The sequence below is a fragment of the Solanum stenotomum genome, chromosome 12 (genome assembly GCF_019186545.1).
Source record: "Solanum stenotomum isolate F172 chromosome 12, ASM1918654v1, whole genome shotgun sequence".
NCBI lineage: Eukaryota > Viridiplantae > Streptophyta > Magnoliopsida > Solanales > Solanaceae > Solanum > Solanum stenotomum.
Genome location: NC_064293.1, coordinates 50,074,159 through 50,097,096, shown reverse-complemented (window position 1 = coordinate 50,097,096; position 22,938 = coordinate 50,074,159). Strand labels below are relative to the sequence as shown.

At 32.5% G+C, this 22,938-nt stretch overlaps 6 protein-coding genes across 6 annotated transcripts; 2 read left to right on the top strand and 4 right to left on the bottom strand.

Moving 5' to 3' along the window:
• Nucleotides 1-7,698: 7,698 nt before the first annotated feature.
• On the bottom strand, nt 7,699-9,651 carry LOC125848377 (uncharacterized). The gene is made up of 2 exons (XM_049528231.1): nt 9,407-9,651; nt 7,699-7,844 (listed from the first exon to the last, which is right to left on the bottom strand). The coding sequence occupies exons 1-2, from the start codon at nt 9,609-9,611 to the stop codon at nt 7,831-7,833; spliced, it is 219 nt and encodes a 72-aa protein (XP_049384188.1). The 5' UTR covers nt 9,612-9,651; the 3' UTR covers nt 7,699-7,830.
• An 844-nt stretch (nt 9,652-10,495) lies between these two features.
• LOC125846692 (uncharacterized) lies at nt 10,496-12,748 on the bottom strand. The gene is made up of 2 exons (XM_049526255.1): nt 12,388-12,748; nt 10,496-10,850 (listed from the first exon to the last, which is right to left on the bottom strand). Exon 1 carries the CDS (start codon nt 12,663-12,665, stop codon nt 12,456-12,458), a length of 210 nt encoding a protein of 69 aa, XP_049382212.1. The 5' UTR covers nt 12,666-12,748; the 3' UTR covers nt 10,496-10,850; nt 12,388-12,455.
• On the top strand, nt 10,885-11,437 carry LOC125846691 (uncharacterized). Its single transcript, XM_049526254.1, has one exon. It carries the CDS (start codon nt 10,955-10,957, stop codon nt 11,165-11,167), a length of 213 nt encoding a protein of 70 aa, XP_049382211.1. The 5' UTR covers nt 10,885-10,954; the 3' UTR covers nt 11,168-11,437.
• A 3,538-nt stretch (nt 12,749-16,286) lies between the features above and the next one.
• LOC125846694 (uncharacterized) lies at nt 16,287-16,544 on the top strand. The gene has a single exon (XM_049526257.1). It carries the CDS (start codon nt 16,325-16,327, stop codon nt 16,529-16,531), a length of 207 nt encoding a protein of 68 aa, XP_049382214.1. The 5' UTR covers nt 16,287-16,324; the 3' UTR covers nt 16,532-16,544.
• A 439-nt stretch (nt 16,545-16,983) lies between these two features.
• On the bottom strand, nt 16,984-17,970 carry LOC125846693 (uncharacterized). The gene has a single exon (XM_049526256.1). The coding sequence runs from the start codon at nt 17,382-17,384 to the stop codon at nt 17,175-17,177; it is 210 nt and encodes a 69-aa protein (XP_049382213.1). The 5' UTR covers nt 17,385-17,970; the 3' UTR covers nt 16,984-17,174.
• Nucleotides 17,971-18,179: 209 nt separating this feature from the next.
• Nucleotides 18,180-22,631, bottom strand: LOC125846690 (nuclear transport factor 2B). The gene is made up of 2 exons (XM_049526252.1): nt 22,200-22,631; nt 18,180-18,414 (listed from the first exon to the last, which is right to left on the bottom strand). The coding sequence occupies exons 1-2, from the start codon at nt 22,494-22,496 to the stop codon at nt 18,340-18,342; spliced, it is 372 nt and encodes a 123-aa protein (XP_049382209.1). The 5' UTR covers nt 22,497-22,631; the 3' UTR covers nt 18,180-18,339.
• Between the last annotated feature and the right edge of the window lie 307 nt (nt 22,632-22,938).

Below are 22,938 nucleotides of genomic sequence, written 5' to 3'. Positions count from 1 at the left end.
AAAACAAAAAAAAAAATTGTTTTTTCAAAAAATAAAATAAAATTACCTCCTCCCCCAGACACCTCCCACCCCCACAGCTCCCCACTTCCACCAACCTACCCCTAATTTTTTTTTTGTTTTCCAAAAACCAAAAAAATCTGTTTTTTCAATCAAGTTTGAAAATTAATTGAATTTTTTAAAATACTATTAATTTTTTTATTTTTTAGCATAATTAAGAATTTTGAGTGGAAGTGAAAATTAAGTGATCTATTATGAGTCAATATGGATACATGTATTTAACTTATTTTGACCATATTTGTAGAGACTCTTAAAATAGCTTAAGCCCATATTTAACCAATTAAAATAGGAAAAATTACAGAAATCCCACCTTTTAGTATACTTATCACCATTATCCCCATATGTTTTACAAATCTCCAAAATCCTTCATTTTCGCGCATCAGATTAGTGTATCTCGCGCATCAGATTAATGTATCAGCGCTTATATTATTGTATCCGTTTGAGAGATTTTTGTAATTATAAACTTTTAAGGGATAAATTGTAATTTTGCCTTAAAAGTATGTGATTTTTGTAATTTGCCCATTAAAATATGAGTGATTCAAGTCATTAAATATGAGTAAAATGGACTCATTTTATTAATATGGCTCAAATTGTCACCCCTAATTATAAGAAGGAAATTTAGACGTACGTCTCTCAACAAGAAAAAAAATGTCCAATTCTAGCTACTTATCAAGGGAATGAATCCACAAAGTATGTACTTATAATTAAATACGGATAAAACTTATCCGCATAGAGTGTTTATACCAAGCCAATACATGCATATCATGTGTTTAAATTTATAGTTCATTTTACTTCATTATAGGAATTCAGTTTGTCCTTGCGTCTGGCACCACACCTCCGAAGCTAGCTAGACAGGCTCTCGTCGTTGCATCACTACATAATCTAGATGACCTCGAGTACTCAACTCTTCAAACCCTCGTCGACTACCCTTAAAAAAAATTATGCCTGACCTGTCACTTCTACCACATGTCAACTCCTAATTCGAACATGTTTTAAATCAGGATTTTTTCCAATGCATGCAGTGTGTGTGATTTGTAAATGGCTTATGAGAGAATTCTCCTCCTATTCGTTAACTTTATGTGTAGAGTGTACATGAATATAATTGCTATGGGAAATACTGACGATAAGACAAGAATTTGTTCACTCCACAATATCCTTTTAACCTTTTTCTAATTATGGGGGTGCATGAGTATATAGAGTTTGATGATGATCGATAAATTAAATCTTTATTGTTAAGTAATGTAGAAAGTAGTTGCAACTAAACGGAAGCATCGGTATATTTACTCGATGCATATACTACATGTTAGATAGTTACAAGTAAATCTTTTAATTAACATAATTTGATAAAATAGAAATTGACCAGCTATCGTAGGTGTGAAAATTCTTTATATATATACCAGAGAAGATATATATATAACTTCATCTTCTTGATGGGAAGGGTTCAGTTTTAATTACTCCTATTATATTAGACTGGGTTAACACATGCATCTCCTCTTTGATAGAAAGTCTAGAGGTATTCCTGTTAGGTTGTGCAAGGGACAACAATCTGTAATAATTATCTTATCCTCTGATATATATATATATATATATATATATAATATCCAGCGGGATTGATGATTTTACTGTTTTTTTAAGCTACAAAGTTAGCTATTTTCAGTATATACTAATTTATGTAACACTTTTTTTGTATTGTATCTTAAATATAAAGTTACATTTGTATATTTTAAAATAATTTAACTTTAATTAGCTACTTATTATAATAAGATGGTTTATATATAGTGGTACAAATTAATTTTAGACCACCCAAAAAAGCTCGTGTGGATCGGAGTTCCGATTTTGGAAAAGTTTAATAATGTGTGAGAGATTACATGATATGAGGAAATTGTTGAAGCAAAAATAAAGAAAAGAATGTGGTAGCACTATACAACTAGCATTTAGCAAAATAAGTTGAATAGGCATTGCCACTTGCTGCTTGCAAACAAAATAGAAAAAGGGACTTTAACATTCATAAGCTAGCTGGTGCCTGCACCTTACAATCCACAACGAACGTACGGTTGAAGACAAAGAGAACATCTATCTTATATTTACAAAGAGAATCACAAAAAAAAAAAAGAGAAGAGTGATGTGTGACTAATCGGTAATCAGTATATAGGGGTAGGACATGGAATATCTATCCTATCCCATCCAAAATCATTATTATCAATTATCATTATCTTCAATTTCTTAAGAAAGAATATCGATAATAACCAGAGAAACATAAATAAATTTTTTTTAAAAAGTCACAAAAATAATTTTATATTCAAATGGTATATTAAATTGAAATCGAAGGATTCAAATAAAACAAAATTGAGATAGAGTGCTAAAATTTGAGGACAAATTAAGGGGACTGTCCATGTATTTGTGGTTTTTATTTTTATTTTTTATCATTGTTGTACCTGTCCGATCGAGTAAAGCAAACCATTGGGGGAGGGGAGAAGAAAGAGTATAAAGCAAAGCATGCCCACTATTTACTATAGTCTATAAGTATCCTTAAGCCTATAGAAGTGGCCACCCACATGCACCACCTGAAAAATAACATACCCTTTTATGAATTACTCCATATAAATATGATTCTCTAGTTGTTATCTAAAGGAATAATAATTCTGAATTGGCAACCTAACCCTAGCTAGTATTTGATTATTGATTGATAAATAGAAACATGCGTCATGCATATATACGTTGTCCTTAATTATTCCTTCGATGACATTTAATTTGATGACTTGATGCTCTAGGTTTCTAGAATATCTTATTCTTAACAAGTACAAATAAATGATAGAAACGTTATGCTTTATATATTTTTCGGCATACTAATATATATTGCTAATACAAAAATTCATATCCTTTCGTGTACGTGAATGTTGTATCATTTAGATAATTTTCTAAATTCTTTAAGCCTCAAAACCGTCATATCGTGATTTTGAAATTATTGTAAATAAATTAATTAGATGTGCTAGTATTAAATATTTGTACAGGTACGCGCGCATACCTGTACCTCAATATCTCAGAATTAAATTCCCTAACAGTGAGTGAAGGGTGGGAATTGTTGACAGAGACACTGTCCTGAGCATACATATATTCTTCCCAACTAAAACAATAAAAATTGCCTAATTAAGCTCGCTCACGAAAACATCCTGATGCCAAAACCACATCATACTATAAAGCGTTTTAAGGTTATATTCGATCGATGTAGTAGTAATTAAGAAGATATATATTTGGAAAGATCACAGATGAAATTGAGAATTAAGAAATATCTGAATTTACTCTTGATTTGCCACTAAATCGTAAGATATTTTTATTTATTTTATCGGAATCTCCTATCAATCACCGTAGATAAATATTTAACCAAATATAGTATCTTAGCATAAGATGACCTGTTTCTGGTTCGATATTATCTATATGATTAATGAATAATATTAATTGGATTACATCCAACTCTCTCAACTAATTGTCTTTTCTTTTCTATCAAGTCTATATCTATATATATGTGTGTCTTCATATTTATTTTAGATCGTAGTATTGTCACTCTTTCCTTTTCAATTAATATCTCTAATTAGTTCTTAAGGTGTAACATACCAAAATGTTTTTTTTGAATGTTATGGTCTTTAATTTTAAATATGTCATGTAGAATTAATGTTGGTATAAAAAATTACTCCCTCCATCCCGCTTATGTGGTAAAGTCCTTCTTAAAAAGAACGTCGCCTTATTAGAAACAATTAAACTTGAAAAATCTTTTTTACCTTTAATAAAAATGATTTATAATAACATGAATATTTAAAAATTATTTTAGATCACAAAATACAAATTATAAAAAATCTTTTTTTTAAAAAAAAACAATATCATGCCACCCGAATGATGCCACATGAAAAAAAAAAAAAAGTATAACAAAAATATTGAAACGGGTCTTATTCGGGGAATCCACTCCTATATTGACAGCACATTCAAAAGTCTTATTCATCACTTAAAAAGGAATTCGTGTGCGGGTATCCTGCATAAGTTAATTAATCTCAGTCAAACAATTTAACTTTGATTGGAAATTTACATATGTAATCTTCAAATTTTTTGAAATGAAATTTATATATTTGTAAACTATGTAGAAAGTACTATAAGTCATAATAATTATTAATTTAAAATATTAAAAAAATCAATAAAAAACTTACGATCAAAGATAAACTTATTTAAATCTGAAAATTCGAAAAGTGGAACATAAAATGAAACAAATGGAGTACTTTGGAATAAGGAATCGTGCAAAAATTTTTTTGTGTGTGTTAGTAGATAATTATTACAACAGCTAATTAACATATGAGTTTCCCTCTTATTGTTAGTCCTAAATTAACATTCCAGCTAAAAAAAAGTAAAAAAAGATTTGAGATATCAAGCGGAGACGGATATATATTATATATATAGCAAAAAGAATAATACTGCGTACCTGATTAGTGCTTCAACTTTATCTTCATATCTGCTTGTAAAGCAAATTACAGTATGTGGAGTAAAAAAAAAAAAGTTACATTTTTGGTGATTTGATGTGATAAGAATTTTGTGGGTACGTAAATGTTATAACTCTCTCTCTCTCTATATATATATATATGCCCCTCTTGAGGTCTCAGCTCACCACACAGCCACGACTTAATTAGATTGGCACTTTTAAATTAGTTTGTTTTAATTAGAAGAAAGAAAATGGAGTCGATCCGCAAGCGCAGAACAGGGTTGATGAAAGGGAAACTAGTGAAGTCGTTATACCGTGGCGGAGCAGTACTAAAGCCGAGTAATTCAACAACTAATTACAGCAGGGAGGTGGATACTCCTATTTATCATCTTCATCATCATCATCATCCTCAGCCAAAAGAAAAACTTGCTCCTTATAATCCAAATAGCATAATTATAGTGAAAGCTGCACCTCCGCCCAAGCCAAAAGTTTCTTATTACATTAGTACTGGCCGCGATTCTAACAGCACTAATAGTAATTATTATTATGTTGACACAGACGAAAGCGTTGATATAAAGGCTGCCAACTACATTTCTTGTGTTCAGGAGCGTTTTAGGTCACTTTTTAATAAATAGTGTAATTCAAAGATAAAAAGGAATAATTAAGATATATAGTATTTGATGATGATACAAGCTTATTATAACTAGTTGATTTTGTTGTACTAGTAAATAAAACACATCTCATGCATGCATGCATGTATAATTAATAATATTATTGTAATCATCGTTATATATATATGTACGCTTTATATAAAGATGATGTAATAATGTATTATATTTCAAGAGAGAAATGACACCTTTTAACTTCTTGTTTAATTCATTGGGAAAATCAAATTAGAATTAATGTGCGAATTATATTAGAGCCTCATCTCTCTTGTTAATGTCTCTTTCACGAAAAGCCCGTCGCTTTATTCTTATCGCAAGAAATGGAAATGGAAGCAGGAATCATTTGTGTCAGCGTTCAACATATAATTTTATGCCTAAGCTCGTTTACGCAAGAAAAATAAGATGATGTCAAAATATATATATAAAAGAGAGACATCATAATCAAGCAAAAGCATTTTAGATGCATGCAGTACTATCCTATATATCCAGTGTACTACTAGTAAAGTTGCTGTTTCGAAAGATAATCACACTCTACCCTCTACCCTATGCTACCTAGCTAATTAATTAATGTATCGTAAGATAAACTTATTCTTGCGGAATCTCTACCAATAACTACTGATAATCGGATATATCTCACCAATTCCCTTTAAATTATATACGCTAAAGATTTTTAATTTGTATTTTATGTGGTCACGATTAGAATTTCAAGATCTAAACTTCTAAATTCAAATTTTAGAAAATAGAAGCTTTCAGTTTTTTAAAAAAACCGAAGGATCAAAAACATAATTAAACTATCAACTTTTTTAAGTTTTACACCAAAATTATTCGGAGGGTGAGAAACATAAATAAACTATCACTTTGAGAAACACATCTAGAAGGAATATTTATCAAGATATTTACTCATTTGTGATTACGTAATACATGACTTAATTGCCTTCCATTGTCCATGTATAGAACTTAATTAAACTCTACCCAAATATAATGACTAGGGTAAGACATGGTCTTTTTTTGTTAGAGGAGGCTCCACGATTTAAATTTTTTATGTTAAAGGTTTTTTTTTGTACTAAATTAAAACCCATTATATTTTTAAGATTGTGGAATATTTATATCTAATATTTATTGTAATTTTAACAATTTTTTATACATCAATTTATGCTCCATATCGAAAACATATGAGTTCAGATGAAGTCGATTCCTATACATTAGATCTGCTCCTATTTATTGTTTGATACTGCCTCCGTCCATTTTTAATTGTCATGTTGCGTTTTTCGAAAGTCAATTTGACTAATTTTCAAAGTTAAATTAGATTACATTAATTCGATATTTTATACAAAAAAAAGTAGATATTCAAAAACTATTACAAAAAGTACCATAAATTGCAATTTTTGCATATCAATATGATGAAAAAATATATCGTAATATGTTAGTCAAAGTGTTTATCGTTTAACTCTAAAAAAGAAAACCATAACAATTAAAAGTGAATGGAGATAGTATTATTTGTCTTTGCGATCCATGAAAAGTAAGTCAGTTTTAGCAGGAGAAGCAAGTCCTTGCTCAATATATTGGACATCCAAGTCTCACAACTATACACATATATTGTCTTGTCTTTTCTTTTTGTGGTACAAAGTCCATATTCATTATAGGGTATTATGCCATTTTCTAGATGTTATACTGGCGCTTAATATCGAGTCCTATTCAGGGTATCTGCTCATATTGACAACACATTCAAAAGTTTGTATATCCACTTAAAAAGAATCGTGTTATATTATACCTTGTAGGCCTGCCTGTATAACTTAAATTTGAACTAGGAAATCATTTTTCATTTATGTTAGCACCAGATAATTAAAGTTCATATATGAGTCACAACAATATAGTATCAGTCAATTAGCTACTATTAAGAAATATTCCAAACAAAATAAAAAGGATTTGAGATGGATATAGCTAAAAGAAAGAATATATATAATACTACTACATAAGTACTCATTGATGCTTCAAGTCTATCTTCATATTTACTTTGAAATTACACATGCTCAATTAGTTTATAATAATTACTATTATGTTTGTATCGTGCAGATATAGTTAAACTACCTATATATACCTCCTCTCACAGGTCAATCTAACATCTAGCTAGCTACACACTTGCTAGAGTATACTATATCTTAGCTTGTAAAAGCCTCTAGCCCCAAAAGACGAGAAATAAAATTAATGGAGTCGAACTGCAAGCGCAGAACAGGGTTCATGAAAGGGAAACTGGTGAAGTCTTTGTACCGATCAGCAGCACCTACTCATGTAACATCTTCACCAACTAATAATTATTACAGCAGCTTCAAGGACGACGACCACAGTCCTCCTCAAACTGTTTATCATCTTCAACTTCACCATCATCAGCCAAAGGAAAAACTTGTTCCTTTTAATCCAAATAACATCAATACCGCGTTATCATCCAGCTTTATAGTGAACCAGGAACAAGCTGCTCTTCCACAGAAACCAAAAGTTTCATATTACATTCCACCGAAGAGTAACAGTATTAATAGTACTGATGGCACTAATTTTGATTATGCCAAGATGGTTGACAAATCTTATGGAGACGAAAGTGTTGATATGAAGGCTGCCCACTACATATCATGCGTTCAGCAGCGTTTCAGATCACTTGAACTTACCTGTTAATTCAGAAAGGAATTGTATAAGTTAATTACAGCATTGATTAATGATTATAACAACATGATCCCTATATATTCAGGCAAGAGCTATAAATATCTTTAAATGCTAACTTATTGTTGTTTTTAATGTACTAACTAATGAAGACTTCATCATACAAATCAATCATTTGATACAAGTATAACAGAAGTTGATTTAATTTGTTGTAGCAAATAAAATCATCGATCACATGCCTCACAAGTATGGTCTTTATAATCTTTCTGCACCTTTCAAATTAAGGACATTTTAAGGACTTAGCTACTAGTTAGATCGATAGTATTTCAAGAGAGAAATGGCAATTGGTTGTTCAACTTGCAGTTTGAATGGGTGGTAATGTTCGATACTCTCCGTGCATACAACTTGCTGCTACAACTTCAAAAGTTGTGTGTCTAACTTTTGTTATGAACCATCTGTTCTGTTTGCATATATAGTTTCATGAAGGATCACACTACTCCACAAGCTCCTTAGAATCAATATATGACACTTTCTATTTCTTGTTTCATTGGTAAAATCAAAGAGTTTTAATGTGCAAATTAGTGCTTTAGGTATTACTCCATTAATAAACTGCCTAGGGGTGTTGCAAGAAATTCACACTTCAATCCCTTGGTCTCTGATGAAAAATATAAATTCACTATGTCTATATGGACTACAGGTAGCTATTTTTTCTATATTTTTCTTTTTTTAAAAAAAAAAAAGAAGAAGAAAAGACTACAGGTAATTACTTTCCAAACTACTCTTTAGTAATGAATGCATGTCTCTTTCACGAAAAAGTCGGTTGTTTTATTTCGTCATAAGGAATAGACTAATTTTCTTGTTACTTATCCAATTATCTGGTGATGGGATTTTCATTTGACTTGTAAGCAGGAAATAGATAATCTTGGTGCATTATATATGGGTCAATTATGGTCCAAAGGATATTCGAGAAAAATTCTACCTACCATACATATTTTCTTGTCATCGAAATTAGACCTTATTAACCGGATATATGATATAATGTAGCCTTTTTATGTGATATTCCTACTGTTTTCAGATCCGGATGGTCACCGGCATCATCTGCAACTAGTATTCCCGGTATGGTACATAAATTTATAGATATGAAATCAAAACTTTTAAGATATAATATATAATGAGATGAACGGTAAGAACTTTAACTTGAATCCTGGATCCGTCCGTCTCTACTATCTTGTTTCCTTGTTAATTCACTGATATATTTTCTTGATAATAACATCAGCGAGTATATATGTTTTGTTGAAAAACAGTCAACTTGCACAACATATGAATTGTAATAGTCGACAAAATCAAACACAAACTGATTTAGTAATATTAAAGAGTACTATTCTGGTACACCACCAACCATATAAATGAATACAGAATTTGAACTAGAAGCTGTCGATCAGAGAAAAACAGAGCACTTAAAATGGGGTTGCAGTAAGATCCAGAACAAGCCTAATCCGCAGCAAAGCAAGAATTGAAAGTAGTGGATCACAAACGCTGAAGGTAACAAAGTGAGTAGCAAATAGCTAGCCGGTGTAAATATGGACACCAATGGCAATAAGGAAGATGGTAATGAGGCCAAAGAAGAGAATGGTATGTATTAAAATAGAGAGTCCACTTGTCTGAAAGTTTGCAAATTCTACTGCCCGGTTATTTCCTGGGAGTTGAAACAGAAGCCCAGGGCTCAATAGCACAAACAGAACAACCGCTATTACAACTGGTCCCCAATCAGCCATCTCTATTACTCGTGGAGATAAGTGGGAAAAAGAAGAATGAATGAATGAATAATTTTGGAAAAGTTAATAGACATGAAACTTGTAGATCCCTGGCGTGGCTTGGCTTGGCTTTATATATTTGAGCAAATTTTGGACAAGCGAAACTAGACAAAGAGGTATCATAATCATGGCACCGTCAGACAAATAAAGTATTTGTATTATCAGCTGATAGCGAACAGCAATGACACGATTGCCCGCCACGCAACAAACAATTGACAACCTTCTCAACTCTTCTCCTGGACGGCACGGCAGTCTCCTTTGTGGGCTTTCGCCATTCTAAGACCTATATAATATGAATTACTACTCTGTTTTCAGTTTTAGATGGACGGGCCTATCTGCACATGGAATAGCAGAAACAAACTATATATAAGAGCCCATTCACTTCATCGACCCAATATCTGATAACACCTACTTCTCCTATTACATTCCTTCCAATTGCGTAGCAAAACAAACGGCAGCACGAGTCAAAATCTAGAGGACTCTATTTTTCAAGTTATCTAATCACGTTTGTCTTATGTAATTTTAAACAACTTAGACTACTATTTGTTATTACCGGTAAGTTAACTTGACATGTGAGAAATTACAATGCGCATAAAAGTTGAAACACTTGTGAAGATGCATTTTCTTTAGAAGGGCAAGCCCCCAGTTTGTAAGACCATGACTCATGAGACGATGTGGCCTCTTTGCTCAACGCGGTTTAAACAAAGGCAAATCCACAGTGGGCACCTCCTCCTAGTTCTTTTCATCTGTCATGGACAGATACAAATTAAACATTCCTAAGTTTGACTGATTAGCAGCTGAGGTATTAACTGTAATGTAATCAGATATCATCCTTTAAATATAAATAAGCTAAATTAAAGCATTTTGCATTAATGTAAACGCACAAAGTTTTGGCATTTTCTCTGCTTTCCACGTGCACCAGCACCACCTTTCTTTTTTAAAGTCTCCCCACCTTGATGAATTTTATGAGATAAAATTTGAAAAGCAAAGGCAAAAGAAAGGCTTGCGCGTTCTTCAATAATCGGAAACTTAAACACAAAGTTGGTGTTTTCTGTCTACTTCCATAAAGCAAAAAATCCCACTAACACAATTCATACCTTTCTTCCCCTTTAAAACACAAATGCTTGCTTTTAACCCTCAAGTTTAGTATATCCCCTTCTCCTTCTTCACTAAGCAAAATCACTTACATTTCCATTATATCTGCTGCTACACCACATCTAAATTCAACAGAGAGAAACTTAAAGCTCAGACATTTGAGTACTTCTTTGAGAGAGAGCGAGAAAGACCTGATACTTGAAATAAATATGGTGGCAGATTGGGGGCCAGTGGTGGTTGCAGTGGCGATGTTCATCTTACTGTCACCAGGATTGCTATTCCAGCTACCAGCAAGGACTCGGGTGATTGAGTTCGGGAACATGTACACAAGTGGGATTTCCATCCTAGTTCATGCCATCTTATTCTTCTGTATATATACAATCTTGATAGTTGCAATTGGTGTTCACATACGATCCGGTTGATACTACTAGCAATAAAGGCAGCATTTGAGTTTTCTTCGTGGCCTCTGCTGCTCCAGCCAATTTTTCATCTCTTCTTGGAAAGCTTTTGCAGAAGAGGGAATTCTTGTTTTATCAACTTTTTCTCTATGTTTCTTTTCTGTTGAACTAGTTTGACCTTCTGAAACACTCTGACAAAGTGGTGTCCCTTCTATATCAAAATGTGTATCAAATGAAAGGAACAAGTTTTTGGACCACTTCATCATATTCTCAGTACATGATGGTTCATAATTCAGAATCTTTCCTCTTTTTTTTCCTTTTCCTATTTTATTACAGTGAACGTGATATATATATTTTAGACAAAATGCAACATCCTGCATATCTGCTTTACTTAAGATTGTAGTGCATCTAATAGACGAAAAGACAGAATCATTCTGTTCTCAAGGCGAAAGCAATGGGCTGCAGATCTCAACGATTAAATTTAAGCACCAAAATACGAGCTGGGGGATAAAAAACTTAAGTTAGGAGGAGTAAATTGGAACTTGAACAAATACGGAAATAGTCCCTAGTCCATCAATCATTCATACGGGTATAATTCTCTGGTCCAAGAAATCGAGCACGAAAACTGAGTCATGCATATTTCAATATAGAATCCGTTTTAAATTGCTACCAAGAAATCCAAATACTACTCTGGATAGAGGCTGCAAATGAGTTTACACTGAAGCTGTCTATAGCTAATTGTTTTTTCCCACCCCCACCAAGAGGATCAATAGAGTTACCATTACCCTTCCGCGTGACTTGAACCTTAACCTACCGGTTGATGGTGAAGGGAGTTGAACGCAGAAATGAGATCACTAGTCATTTTCCGTTGTTATGTAATTAAACTAAGCGTCAACTATATACGAATCAATATGTTATAGAATCATTATACTCCAACTCTACTACAGCTTAGTAGCTAACTAATTAAACAAGCCCATCAATTCTATACGATTTACTCCTACTCTACTGCAGCTTACTGTCTCAATCACACCGCCTCTGTTTTCTTAAGATTTCGAGAGGCCGGAATATAGTAAAAAGAGATCCCAAATTCAGACACACAAACCCATTTGAATAAGCAAGAGAAACAGCAGGCAAATTAAATAGGGCATAATAACTATAATAAACGCGAGGAATTCTGATATTTCCGCTTGAAAACAAAATTACAAAGAAACAGGTCTTAAGTTCAGTGAGAAAATAGGGATTACAAGTTGGATTAGTGAAAATGGTAGTAGCATAAATGGGGGAGAAGATCTGGAGTAGTGTTACTACAGGATCATCCAGTATAGATGTGAACATGAACAGCGAGAATGAGAATAGCATAGAGTGTAAAGAAAATAAGAGTATGAACAGCAATCGCCTTTCCATTAGTCTTCATGCTCCCAAATTCGAGAGTACGGTTATTACCCGGTATCTGAAATAGAAGCCCAGGTTGCAGCAGTATGAAGAGTACTACTCCGATGAGCACTGGCCCCCAGTCCGCCATTAACAGAGAGCTATTTATTTCTGTAGCGGAAGAAAGGGGTTAGAAACAAAATAGGTGTAGCTGTAACTTATGGAGAACGCTGCCAAGAAAGGAAGATGGAGGAAACGTCTAGTTTAGTCGCTACTTAACATTAGTATACTATACTTATGTATGACAAGGACACTACTCACTAGGAATTTTTGGATCTATTTGTGAGCACAACCATTTATTATTATGTAATTAAAAGAGATAAGTGTCAAAAACACACTTAAACTATACTATTTTTTTGAGTTTCATACCTAAACTATTGAGAGTGTGAGTTTCATACCTAAACTATCATTTTTTAGTTTGAGAAACACACCTATATCTGTTATACCACTCTCATCATAGTGTGTGTATGCACTCTCTCTTTTATTTTAAAAAATTATCACACCACACTCCATATGGACAAAATATTTAACTTTGACAAAAATTAAATAAATTATTAGTATTAGTTAAAATTTAAAAATTATTATCCAAAAAAATAATATTTCTTTTATAAAATAAAATGTAAAATATTTTTCTCACCCCCGGCAATTTTTTTTTGTTTAAATTTCTTTTATAAAAGTACTTTTTTTTTTACTTCATCTCCTCTCCCTCCCCCCTTTTCAAATACTAATTTAGATATTATTTTATTTTTTAAAAAAAAATAATTCTACTCTCCCCACATAACCCTCCGCTTCCAATTTTTTTCTCATTTAGTGTTAAATATGTACATATCGAAAATATTTTTTACTTGTCACCACAAGACTTTTTTTAAGTTTTAATTTATTTATGTTATATTCGTACACTAGTAAAAAAAATCTAAAAATATATGTACGTACATATCTAACACAAAATGAGAAAAATGTAAAAAAAATAAAATAATAATAAGGACCGGAGGGTTAGAATGGGGTAGAATTTTTATTTTTTATAAAATAAAAAAATATCAATTTTTTTTGGGGTACGTAGAGGAGGTGGTGGAGTGGGTAAAAAAAAATTAAAAATAAATTTTTTTTATGGATAGTAATACTTTAATATTTAATTTTTAATTAATATTAATAATTTATTATTTAAGTTTTATCAAGGTGAAATATTTTATCCATGTGAAATGTCATGTGTCAAGGTTTTTTCAAAATAAAAGAGAGAGTGCATTACACACACCACTGGGGTGTGTTTCTCAAACTAAAAAATGATAGTTTAGGTATGAAATTCACACTCTCAATAGTTTAGGTATGAAACTCAAAAAAATGGCATAGTTTAGGTGTGTTTTTGACATTTATCTCTAATTAAAAAGAAAATAATTCCTCCTCCCAAAAAACAAGTGGTATTCTTAATTTTGGCATTCAAAAATTACTCATTCATAATTTTAAAAATTTAACTACTATATTATTTTTAAATTTTAAAAATATAATTATTGATTCTTAATTATTATGTAAATAAAAATTAATTCCTCTTAAAATTCTATTCATAATTTATTTTTAAAATAAAATAAGAAGACTAAAATATTATGGCCTAGAAATGCTAAACAGGGAGTAATTTACTTTCGGCAATTTCTTGAGAGAGAATTTTTTTTTTTTTTTTAAAGTAAAGCAACGAAATAGAAATAAGGAGGGGACAATTTTTCCCAGGTCAAGACTCAATTGAAAAATAAATTATTCGAAGGAGAAAGACGCATTGGATATGTAGATATGAATAGTGATTTAGAAATTCAAAATTCATTGAGGTTTCAAATTCAAATAATAAATGTTATACTATATTTTTATTGAATGAGTGTTTATGATACTATTAAAGCTAGAAACTTTAATAGTTTCTTTTTCTATCATATATTTTGTGTCTAGATAAATCAATTCATATTAATTAAAATGGTGGAAGAATATGAATTATTTACTTAATAAAGTCTTATCAGTTAATTATTATAAATTAATATGTATTTTCCTATCACTTACTTCCTTCATTTCATATTAACTTAAGCTTTGAGGTGTTTCACACCTTTTAAGAAATGTAGGTTAGGACATAAATTGAACATAATTTTCCATTTTTACCCTTATTAATCATTGTCAAAAATAACTGAACATTAATTATAATAACTAATTCCAATACTAACTTAAAGGGTAAAATTGGAAGAATATTTTAAAAATAGTCTTGAAGATTGAAAACTTAAGTTAATTTGAAAAATGGAAAAGGGCTCAAAGCTTAAGTTAATATGGAATGGAGGGAGTATTATTTAATCCTAATAAACGGTAGGTTATTATTTACTCAAGAGTCCCCAAAAGGGAAGACACAAATTTCTTTTTCACTTTCTTTCTTTCTTTCTTAGCTGCTAAATAATACTTGGGAGGAAGTAAAAAAAGGAGAGCAAAATATTGAAAAACAGTAAATTCAATTTTACCCCATTTTATATTATAAGTTGGTGATATTACATACCCCTTCAACTTTATGTAGGGAAAAAAAAGGCTTTTTGCTCAGGCACATTGTGGCAGAAGAACATATTCTGCTGAATTTAAATCAGAGGACCAAGAAAAATCTTAAAAAGTGGGATATAAAGTTTTATTAAAGTAACTATTAAAGGTGTAGAAATAACATGAGAGCATTGGATGACAGAATACTTTTGAATAGGAACCAAGTTGATTTAAATATTATTTTTAATTTGTTTCTAGTATTTGATAATGGTTATAGAGAAATAACAGGAGGGGTTGGATGATAAAATATTTTTGAATAGTGAATAACCTCCACCAAATTGATTTAAATATTTTAAATTTGTTAAGAAAAAATTTCCATCGAGTTGATTAAAGTTTTACACAAATGTGGATTTTTCTATTTCCCTTCTTGTTTAAAAGTACTACTATGAAACAATAGAATGCCAAATTTACTATTGTGTCCTAAAATTTTGGTAAGTTGATAACTCTGCCTTTTTTCTAGTTGCATAGATGCCCCCAAAATCCTATTTAATGATCCCTTAATTTTAGTTAAGATGTTTATTAGCCTTTGTTAAGAGACTAATAGACACTTGTACCTATTATTTTTCATTCTCTTTGACACTTTTACTTGTTCCTAGTAAGAGTCAAGAGACATGATGCCACAACACGGTATGGGAAGATTTAATTTCCCATGAGGTGGTCGGATAATGTGAATACATCACCCCTTTAATTTCTCTACTTTTTACAACTACCTATATGTGCTGTCTAATCAAATTTCATTTACTACACTCTCTGTTTTGTTCGATTTTGATTTGATACGAAATTAAAAGTAAAGAAGACTTTGAATTTTATGGCCTTAAATTAAAGATATTTAAAATATATCAATATGTTCTTTTAATTTTATGGTTCTTAAATATTCATATGACAGTTGAAATTAAAGAGTTACAAAAATGGAAAAAATACACAAAAAAGAAAGTAGAAGAAACATTATATATGTGAGCTGTTAACAGCCGAAAGTGCAAAGGCAAACAAAGGTTAAAAAGAAGTGAGTAAAATATGACAGTATTAAGTGAATTATTGATGCATGATTGGGGTTATCCAACCCCAACTAACACACCACTAGTAGTAGTAATAAGAAAATACAGTAAAAGTTGTCGGGGGAATGATTTTCTACTTATTAAAGCTACTTTTCTTCCTTGTATTTAATGTGAAGGGTTGGATTATCTCACAAATCAAAACAGGATGAAGGATTGGGCAGCTCCGATCATAGCAACAGCGCTATTTGGATTTCTATGTCCAGGACTTATATTTCAAATGCCAGGAAAACATAGGCCTGTCGATTTCATGAATATGAAGACCAGTATCGTTTCTATGTTGCTTCACACTCTCTTCTTTGGTTTGTTTCTTATGCTTTTCCTTGTCATTCTCAATATACATCTCTATGCTTAATTCATCTACTTTTGTATTCCCAGTGCACTGCAGTTCATTACTTTAATTTATATCACTCACCGGTTTGATTGATGATTTCATTTTTGTTTCCTTTCGACAGCTAAGATTTTTTTTCTTCTTTTTTTAATTCAGTGGATGAATTGACTCAATTATTGGTGACTTTTTAATATTATTATTGAATTTAATAGTTCAACAAGCTAGAATTTTCCCACGGGACAGTCCCCTAATAAATTGCATATGGCTAAATCACTTTATTTTGGGTGAAAATCCAAACATCCGTAAATAATTGAATTTGAGCATAGCCGTTTTTGCTAAGTGAATAATGATTCCTGATTTTTTAAAATTATGCAATTCAACAAGCATGAATTGCCACTATGGCCCCACGCAACAATCAACATCTCATGGTGTGTTCCGCTTGTTGAAATCAGGAGCACAAGAAAGACTACCTCTTCAAAAAGATCATTTATTGATAACTAGAGCTTTCCCAACACATAATACATCACGTCAAATTTGAATGGTAAAAAAGAGAGAAAGAAGCAAAAGCAAAAAAATAAAAATAAAAGACAACCAATTCTGACGCAACACAAATAGTAGCAAAACAATGGTGGAGCATGATGATCACACTATGATTCCAGTAAAGGGTTTAACCCGTGTACATATGAACCCCAATGGCTAATAAGAAGATGCAAATGAGGGCGAAATAGACAAGTGAGTGAACCAATATCGACACTCCACTCGTCTGAAAGTTGCTAAACTCAACAAATCGGCTGCGACCCGGCACCTGAACCAGCAGACCCGGCGTTAACAGGACGAACAGCACCACCGCCACAAACACTGGACCCCAATCAGACATTTTCCTCTCACTAAACGCTATATTATCCTAATCCCCTTTTGGATTTGATCGTTGGTACAACACTTAGAAAAAGTATAGTAATGGGGCTATTGAATTCCCAAGAAACTCAAAGTTTTTCTAGTTTGCTTTGGGTGGATACCCTGGTGGAATTTATACACAAGGTTACTAAGTGAAGGTATTCCGATTTCACAATTTATCCTTTGCTTAGACCACAACCTTGTGTCTATTAGTGGGGCTGCTGCTTTTGATTTTGATGTTCAGAACCACGAAGTAGGTTGCTTTCGAGATCAACATTCTGATTCTCCCCACAAACATGCATTAAAATAAATTCTTTGCTTTTACACAATGTTATTCTATCTTTTTTCTGTTTTTACAAGAAATTGGCCCCCAAATGATGAAGAATCGAAAGGTTACACCTTTCCTGAAACAAAATACTAGCAAATAGAAATATGTAATTGAGTTGGAAGAAACTTTGCCACGAGAATCAACACGAATTGTTTGTGCCATAACTTTTCAAAACTAAACATATCCATTTCAATCTTCCTACTGGTATAATTTTTTATAAAAAAAAACATCTCCACTCTTTACCCCAAAATTGTTGGTAAGAAACCTCTCCCAGTACAAACTTTCTCTCAATTACCCAAAACTTGTCATCAGGTTAAACTATTAAAGGTGGCAATTCAAACAAAGAGAAAATGATGAGAACATACATCATAGAGTTCAGACAGAGATAAAGTGAGACTTAGAAGCAGCAACATTTAAAGCATATAATATCTCGCAACAAGGAAGATATCATTTGCTTTTTAATAAAGTTAAATCCATTGATCACTAATCAAGCCACAACCAGCAAACCAGTCTTTTGAAACAATGCCTTTCAAACTCTTAGAATATATTCAGTAAATTTGTTCAATCAAAGAAAACACGAACAAAAGACAATTCAACCCAGTACCCTTCTTCATGCATAGTTCAACCGGAATATGTCATTCAATACATAGAAACTCCCTTGGGGTGTTGGCATCAAATGAAACATCTGCAATCCAAACAAAGAGTAAGAACCTAGAAATTTGAGTGTGAACAAGTTCTGAAACAGGCTACTTATCAAACACTGTTATAAAGCATCTAACATAGCATAGAATTTACTATAAAGGTCAAATTCAATAGAAGGCTTTAGTATCTGCAGTTTCTCCGCATATCCACAGACAATGCAGCAAAGCTATTATCAGCAACACAAATTTCAGAAAAAAGAAACTGAGGGCTCAATTGCCCAAACTAAAAGCAACTCACAAAAACTTGTCACTTCTTTATTTTTTCTGAATCGTCAAAAACAGAAGTTTTTCAATGTTGTGTCTGGATAATAGGGAAACAATGCAAGGCAAATAAAAAGCAGGAGAAATGAAAAGAAAATGAAAACAGAGTATCATACAATCTTATCTTTGAATTTGTATGAGTATCATGCAATCTTATCTTTGAATTTGTATAGGACAACATCACATAATCTGTCTGCATACTGTGTTTTAAGGATGAGGCCAAAGACTACCCACCATTCAAAAATGGATGTTGTTTCTTATAATAATAGGCCTCTGTTATACGACAACAAGGGAGGAAAATAATCAGGCAAGGCTTCAGAAAACAAAGTAAGGCAGCAATCTGCTAAAGAATACATGATTCAATCAAATACAACTTTATCAAAAAATAATTAAGTCAAAGCTAGACAATACTCTCTCTTACAGATTATTAATTAATAGAATGATGAGTTTACTATATCACCCTTTGAATATAATAAATTTAATGTTTCGAGAAATGCATTGGGAAATGAATAATTCTTAGTAATAAGGTTAAAACAGGTATATAATGGTAAATTATTTTTAGTATTAGTGGATAAGTAAAAGGGGACGGAGGGAGTACAAGACATGGGCAGCACTATTATACAGAGAAATCAAAATGAAGACATTCTAAAACTTATGCTATTAAACTTTTCTAAACAATCCATAAGGATACAGATAATAAAGAAACACATTTGATAAAACCAAAATCCTTTTTGAAGTCTACCAAACGAAAAACACCCTCCCACAAAATGCATGACCAAAAAAACACATTTTGAGTAAGAAAATGGGATTAGAAGATTATTGTTTTCTTCTTCCTTTAGTCAGCTACACACAAAGCACTTCGAGTATAACAATTGCCTTTGGAAGTTTATTGTTCACTTATTCCAAAAGTTCTGAAATCCTACTCACTGCCTTTTTTCCCTGGGACATGGGTGACCATATACATGTGATATTACTTACACATTATCCAATAAATTTCACCGACAGTCATCATAACAGCCATTACACTTCAAATAACTAACCAATAGTCTATACTCTATACCAATGCCAGAAGTAACTCAATTCTACTAAAGCCCATCTGCAGGATACTTTGCAGTAAAACAATGCTCACTCTAAACATATTAGCAAGAAGAAATGTTATGCCAACTATCAGACTATCACTACTTCTTTTAGCAAGTATCAGACTATCACATGGAAGATTTGTGGCTAAGCATTTTGTCTCTGGCATAACGGAACAAATTTCTATTAGAGTTATGTGTTGTAAAAAGAAGTTTCTTTTCATGGTAAGGGTCACTACAACTTTTATTGAAGACAAACAGTAAAGAAGGAAGCCATCAGGGAAAAAATCTAAGGAATTATTTGGTACCCCTGTGCTGGTTTTTCATGTATCACTGCTAATGCCCTTGCTCCTTTGAATACAATAAACTTGAACACTTATCACATCAAGAATGTGATGTTAAAGTTGGGATTGCCAACTCATTGCCAGTCAAATGACTACAAATTGGAAGGAGATATATGCCACTTTGAATTCCTTTCAGAACTCTAAACAGAAGCTATGCTAAGTAACCCAAACATAAAATCCTTGCTTTGGATAAGAAATTTTGGTTCTTTCTATAGTTGCAATTGACAATTGCAAGTCTAAATTTCCTTAGATCAAAACATGAATATATTAGCAGCAGGAAAACTTATCTCTGGCATTACAAACTGAGAACACTGCACGGAAAAGGAAATTCACAATGATAAATTTCATGTTTCCGAGTGATTCAGCCATTCCTACAGCAACAAACTGGCCTATGTTGGTGGTGTAGTAATCCTCGAGGCAGATCAAAATTGGTTTTCTCAGTTTTACAAAGCAAGGCATTGGAACAGAATTTAGGTGTTTGGATTGGCTTAAAAGTTGGTCAAACCTACTTTTAAGACAATTTTTTACTTCTAGAAGTGCTTGGCAAATATAAAAAATAACTTAAAATAAGTCAAAAATGACTTAAAAGAAGTTAGGATGTGTTTGGCAAGGTAAAAAATGACTTAAAATAAGTTTAAAATGACTTAAAATAAGTCAAAAACCAAAAGTAGGTCTCCCCCTACTTTTTATTTTTTGACTTAAAAGTCATTTCAGTTTGACTTTTTTATTTTGACTTAAAAGCTACTTTTTTAAGGCCAATCCAAACGGGCAGCGTGGCAGATGAAAGAGTTCATCAAGCAGAAAGTCTGGGTAACAGTATGATCCATTAGAGCTCTCTTCATTTGGGAATGGGTTCTGGAAAAGGAATAATATTCCTTTCCCTTGTAATGGAGTGGTCTGGCAACATGACTAGTTATGGGATTTCCATCCAGTGTTGGACTTGATGTTATTTAAAGGTCCAAGCTTTAGCATTGATTCATAAAGGATCAACTTATACTTATGGTGATACTCAGGGGACCAAATATGCTAGTAAGTTGCATTTGCAATGTGGAGAGCTAAATTTATTTGAACAGGTGTACACAGTTTGTAATTTGTTAGTATTTTCGGTTAAGTTATATTCTCTCTAACAAGAGAACCTTAGCATTAACAGCATTTGAAGTTGCATTGTTCAACTGTTCTTTTTGCGAAAATTCATCCCTGCCAAGACAGCCAAATCATTGTAGAGCATTGCAGCTTGATAAAAAAAATTCAAAGATGCACATCTTTACACGGATGAAGAAAGCGATAACGAAGAGAATGTCTAGGAAGAAATTAGCAACTAGGCATATGAGCAACAATTGAGTTTTGGCAGAGCAGAATGCACTTAATAGCATATGTGTGCAGATGTCCTGTTCCCAAAAGGATGATTAATGGGTTGAGCCATAGAAATAATAAGTTGGAGGTCTAAGGTGCAAATCTCAACTATGACACACTGTTAAATCCCTTCTACTCCACCCTCAGTACCTAAGATTACCGCACACGTTTGGGCTGTAGCAGGCTCTCAGGCATATCAATTAAGGTAGTTAAGATACCACTCATATATATTGTTCAATTGAAGTCTAAAATCTAGTAAGCAACTTTGATGTCATACTACAAACTAAATAGCATCCAAACACGTAGAGATCACCTTCCTCTATCCTTCCACAGCCATCAAAGCTATAACTCGGGAGACATACTTACAAGTTACAATCAAGGACATACTACATAGAGCCTAGAGTATCTCGCTATTAGCACATTAGCATAACTAGTCCCGCAGCAGTAAACCTAAAATCTGTAAATCACATACCTATCTCTAAATTATCAGAATCTCACGAGATCCTCGAAATGGAAAGTCAATTGGTGTTAGATTATTCGCAGTTCGACAAGTTTAGAGGGAGACATCGTCCAATTCCTCTTTTAGGATTGTTGTACACCAATATCACAGCACCAATGTGTTCGGAAAAGGAAATCTAGATTCCATCCATTTTCCTTCTATAACCGATTTAGAAAATTATAGTTAACAGAAGTAGATCGCCAATTACAACAATTAACCAAGTATAGGGGAAATACCTGACTGAACTTGAGGGCGTGCTGTTCTCCGGGGAGTTGAAGATTCCCGCTAACAAAGACAAGCATACCGCCGGCAGGACCAGAGGGCTGACAATCGACAGTGTTGATATGATGCTTGCACTGCTGGAAGGGGAGACTGGTGAGCTTAGCAACGATACTCTGAGCACCTTGAATCTGGACGCCTTCGAAACTTAACATAGAAGCCTCTTGGTAGAGGTTAGCAAGGCCGGCCCGATTGGAATCGAAGGTGGAGTAGTAGTGATCTACGAATGCTTTGGCAACTGAGTCTGGATCCATGGCTCCGTTTGATCTACGATGGCGCCCTCTTTGCCTCTTTATCTTCTTCTTTTAACACTGCTGCTCTGCTATTATTGGTGAGTTAGCTGCAAAAATACGCTATACAACTAATCGTCGGATGGGAATTGGGATTCTCTTTTTAACTTTTTAACTTTTTTCTTTTTTCCGGAAAAAAACGCTCCGTATCTATTACAGTAATTAAATACTCTATATAATTAAAAAATATCTTCATTTCACTTATTAAATCAAAATTATTAAAATGCAATTAGTTGATTAACTAAGCTGTCATATAGTAATATAAAATATATGATTGATCCAATACGAATTATATTATTCATCAATTTTACATATATTCATACGACTCATTCATATAATTAAACATGGATTCATAGTTATCAACCTTCCACTTTGATTTAGTACCTCAAATAAAATGAATTTTCTA

Bases quoted from the DNA above. Each gene is read 5' to 3' on its own strand.
- LOC125848377 (XM_049528231.1), bottom strand. From the start codon at position 9,611: ATGGCTGATTGGGGACCAGTTGTAATAGCGGTTGTTCTGTTTGTGCTA.
- LOC125846691 (XM_049526254.1), top strand. From the start codon at position 10,955: ATGGTGGCAGATTGGGGGCCAGTGGTGGTTGCAGTGGCGATGTTCATC.
- LOC125846692 (XM_049526255.1), bottom strand. From the start codon at position 12,665: ATGGCGGACTGGGGGCCAGTGCTCATCGGAGTAGTACTCTTCATACTG.
- LOC125846694 (XM_049526257.1), top strand. From the start codon at position 16,325: ATGAAGGATTGGGCAGCTCCGATCATAGCAACAGCGCTATTTGGATTT.
- LOC125846693 (XM_049526256.1), bottom strand. From the start codon at position 17,384: ATGTCTGATTGGGGTCCAGTGTTTGTGGCGGTGGTGCTGTTCGTCCTG.
- LOC125846690 (XM_049526252.1), bottom strand. From the start codon at position 22,496: ATGGATCCAGACTCAGTTGCCAAAGCATTCGTAGATCACTACTACTCC. The intron at 18,415-22,199 runs GTATTTCCCCTA...TTTGGATTGCAG, and splicing joins ACGCCCTCAAGTTCAGTCAG to ATGTTTCATTTGATGCCAAC.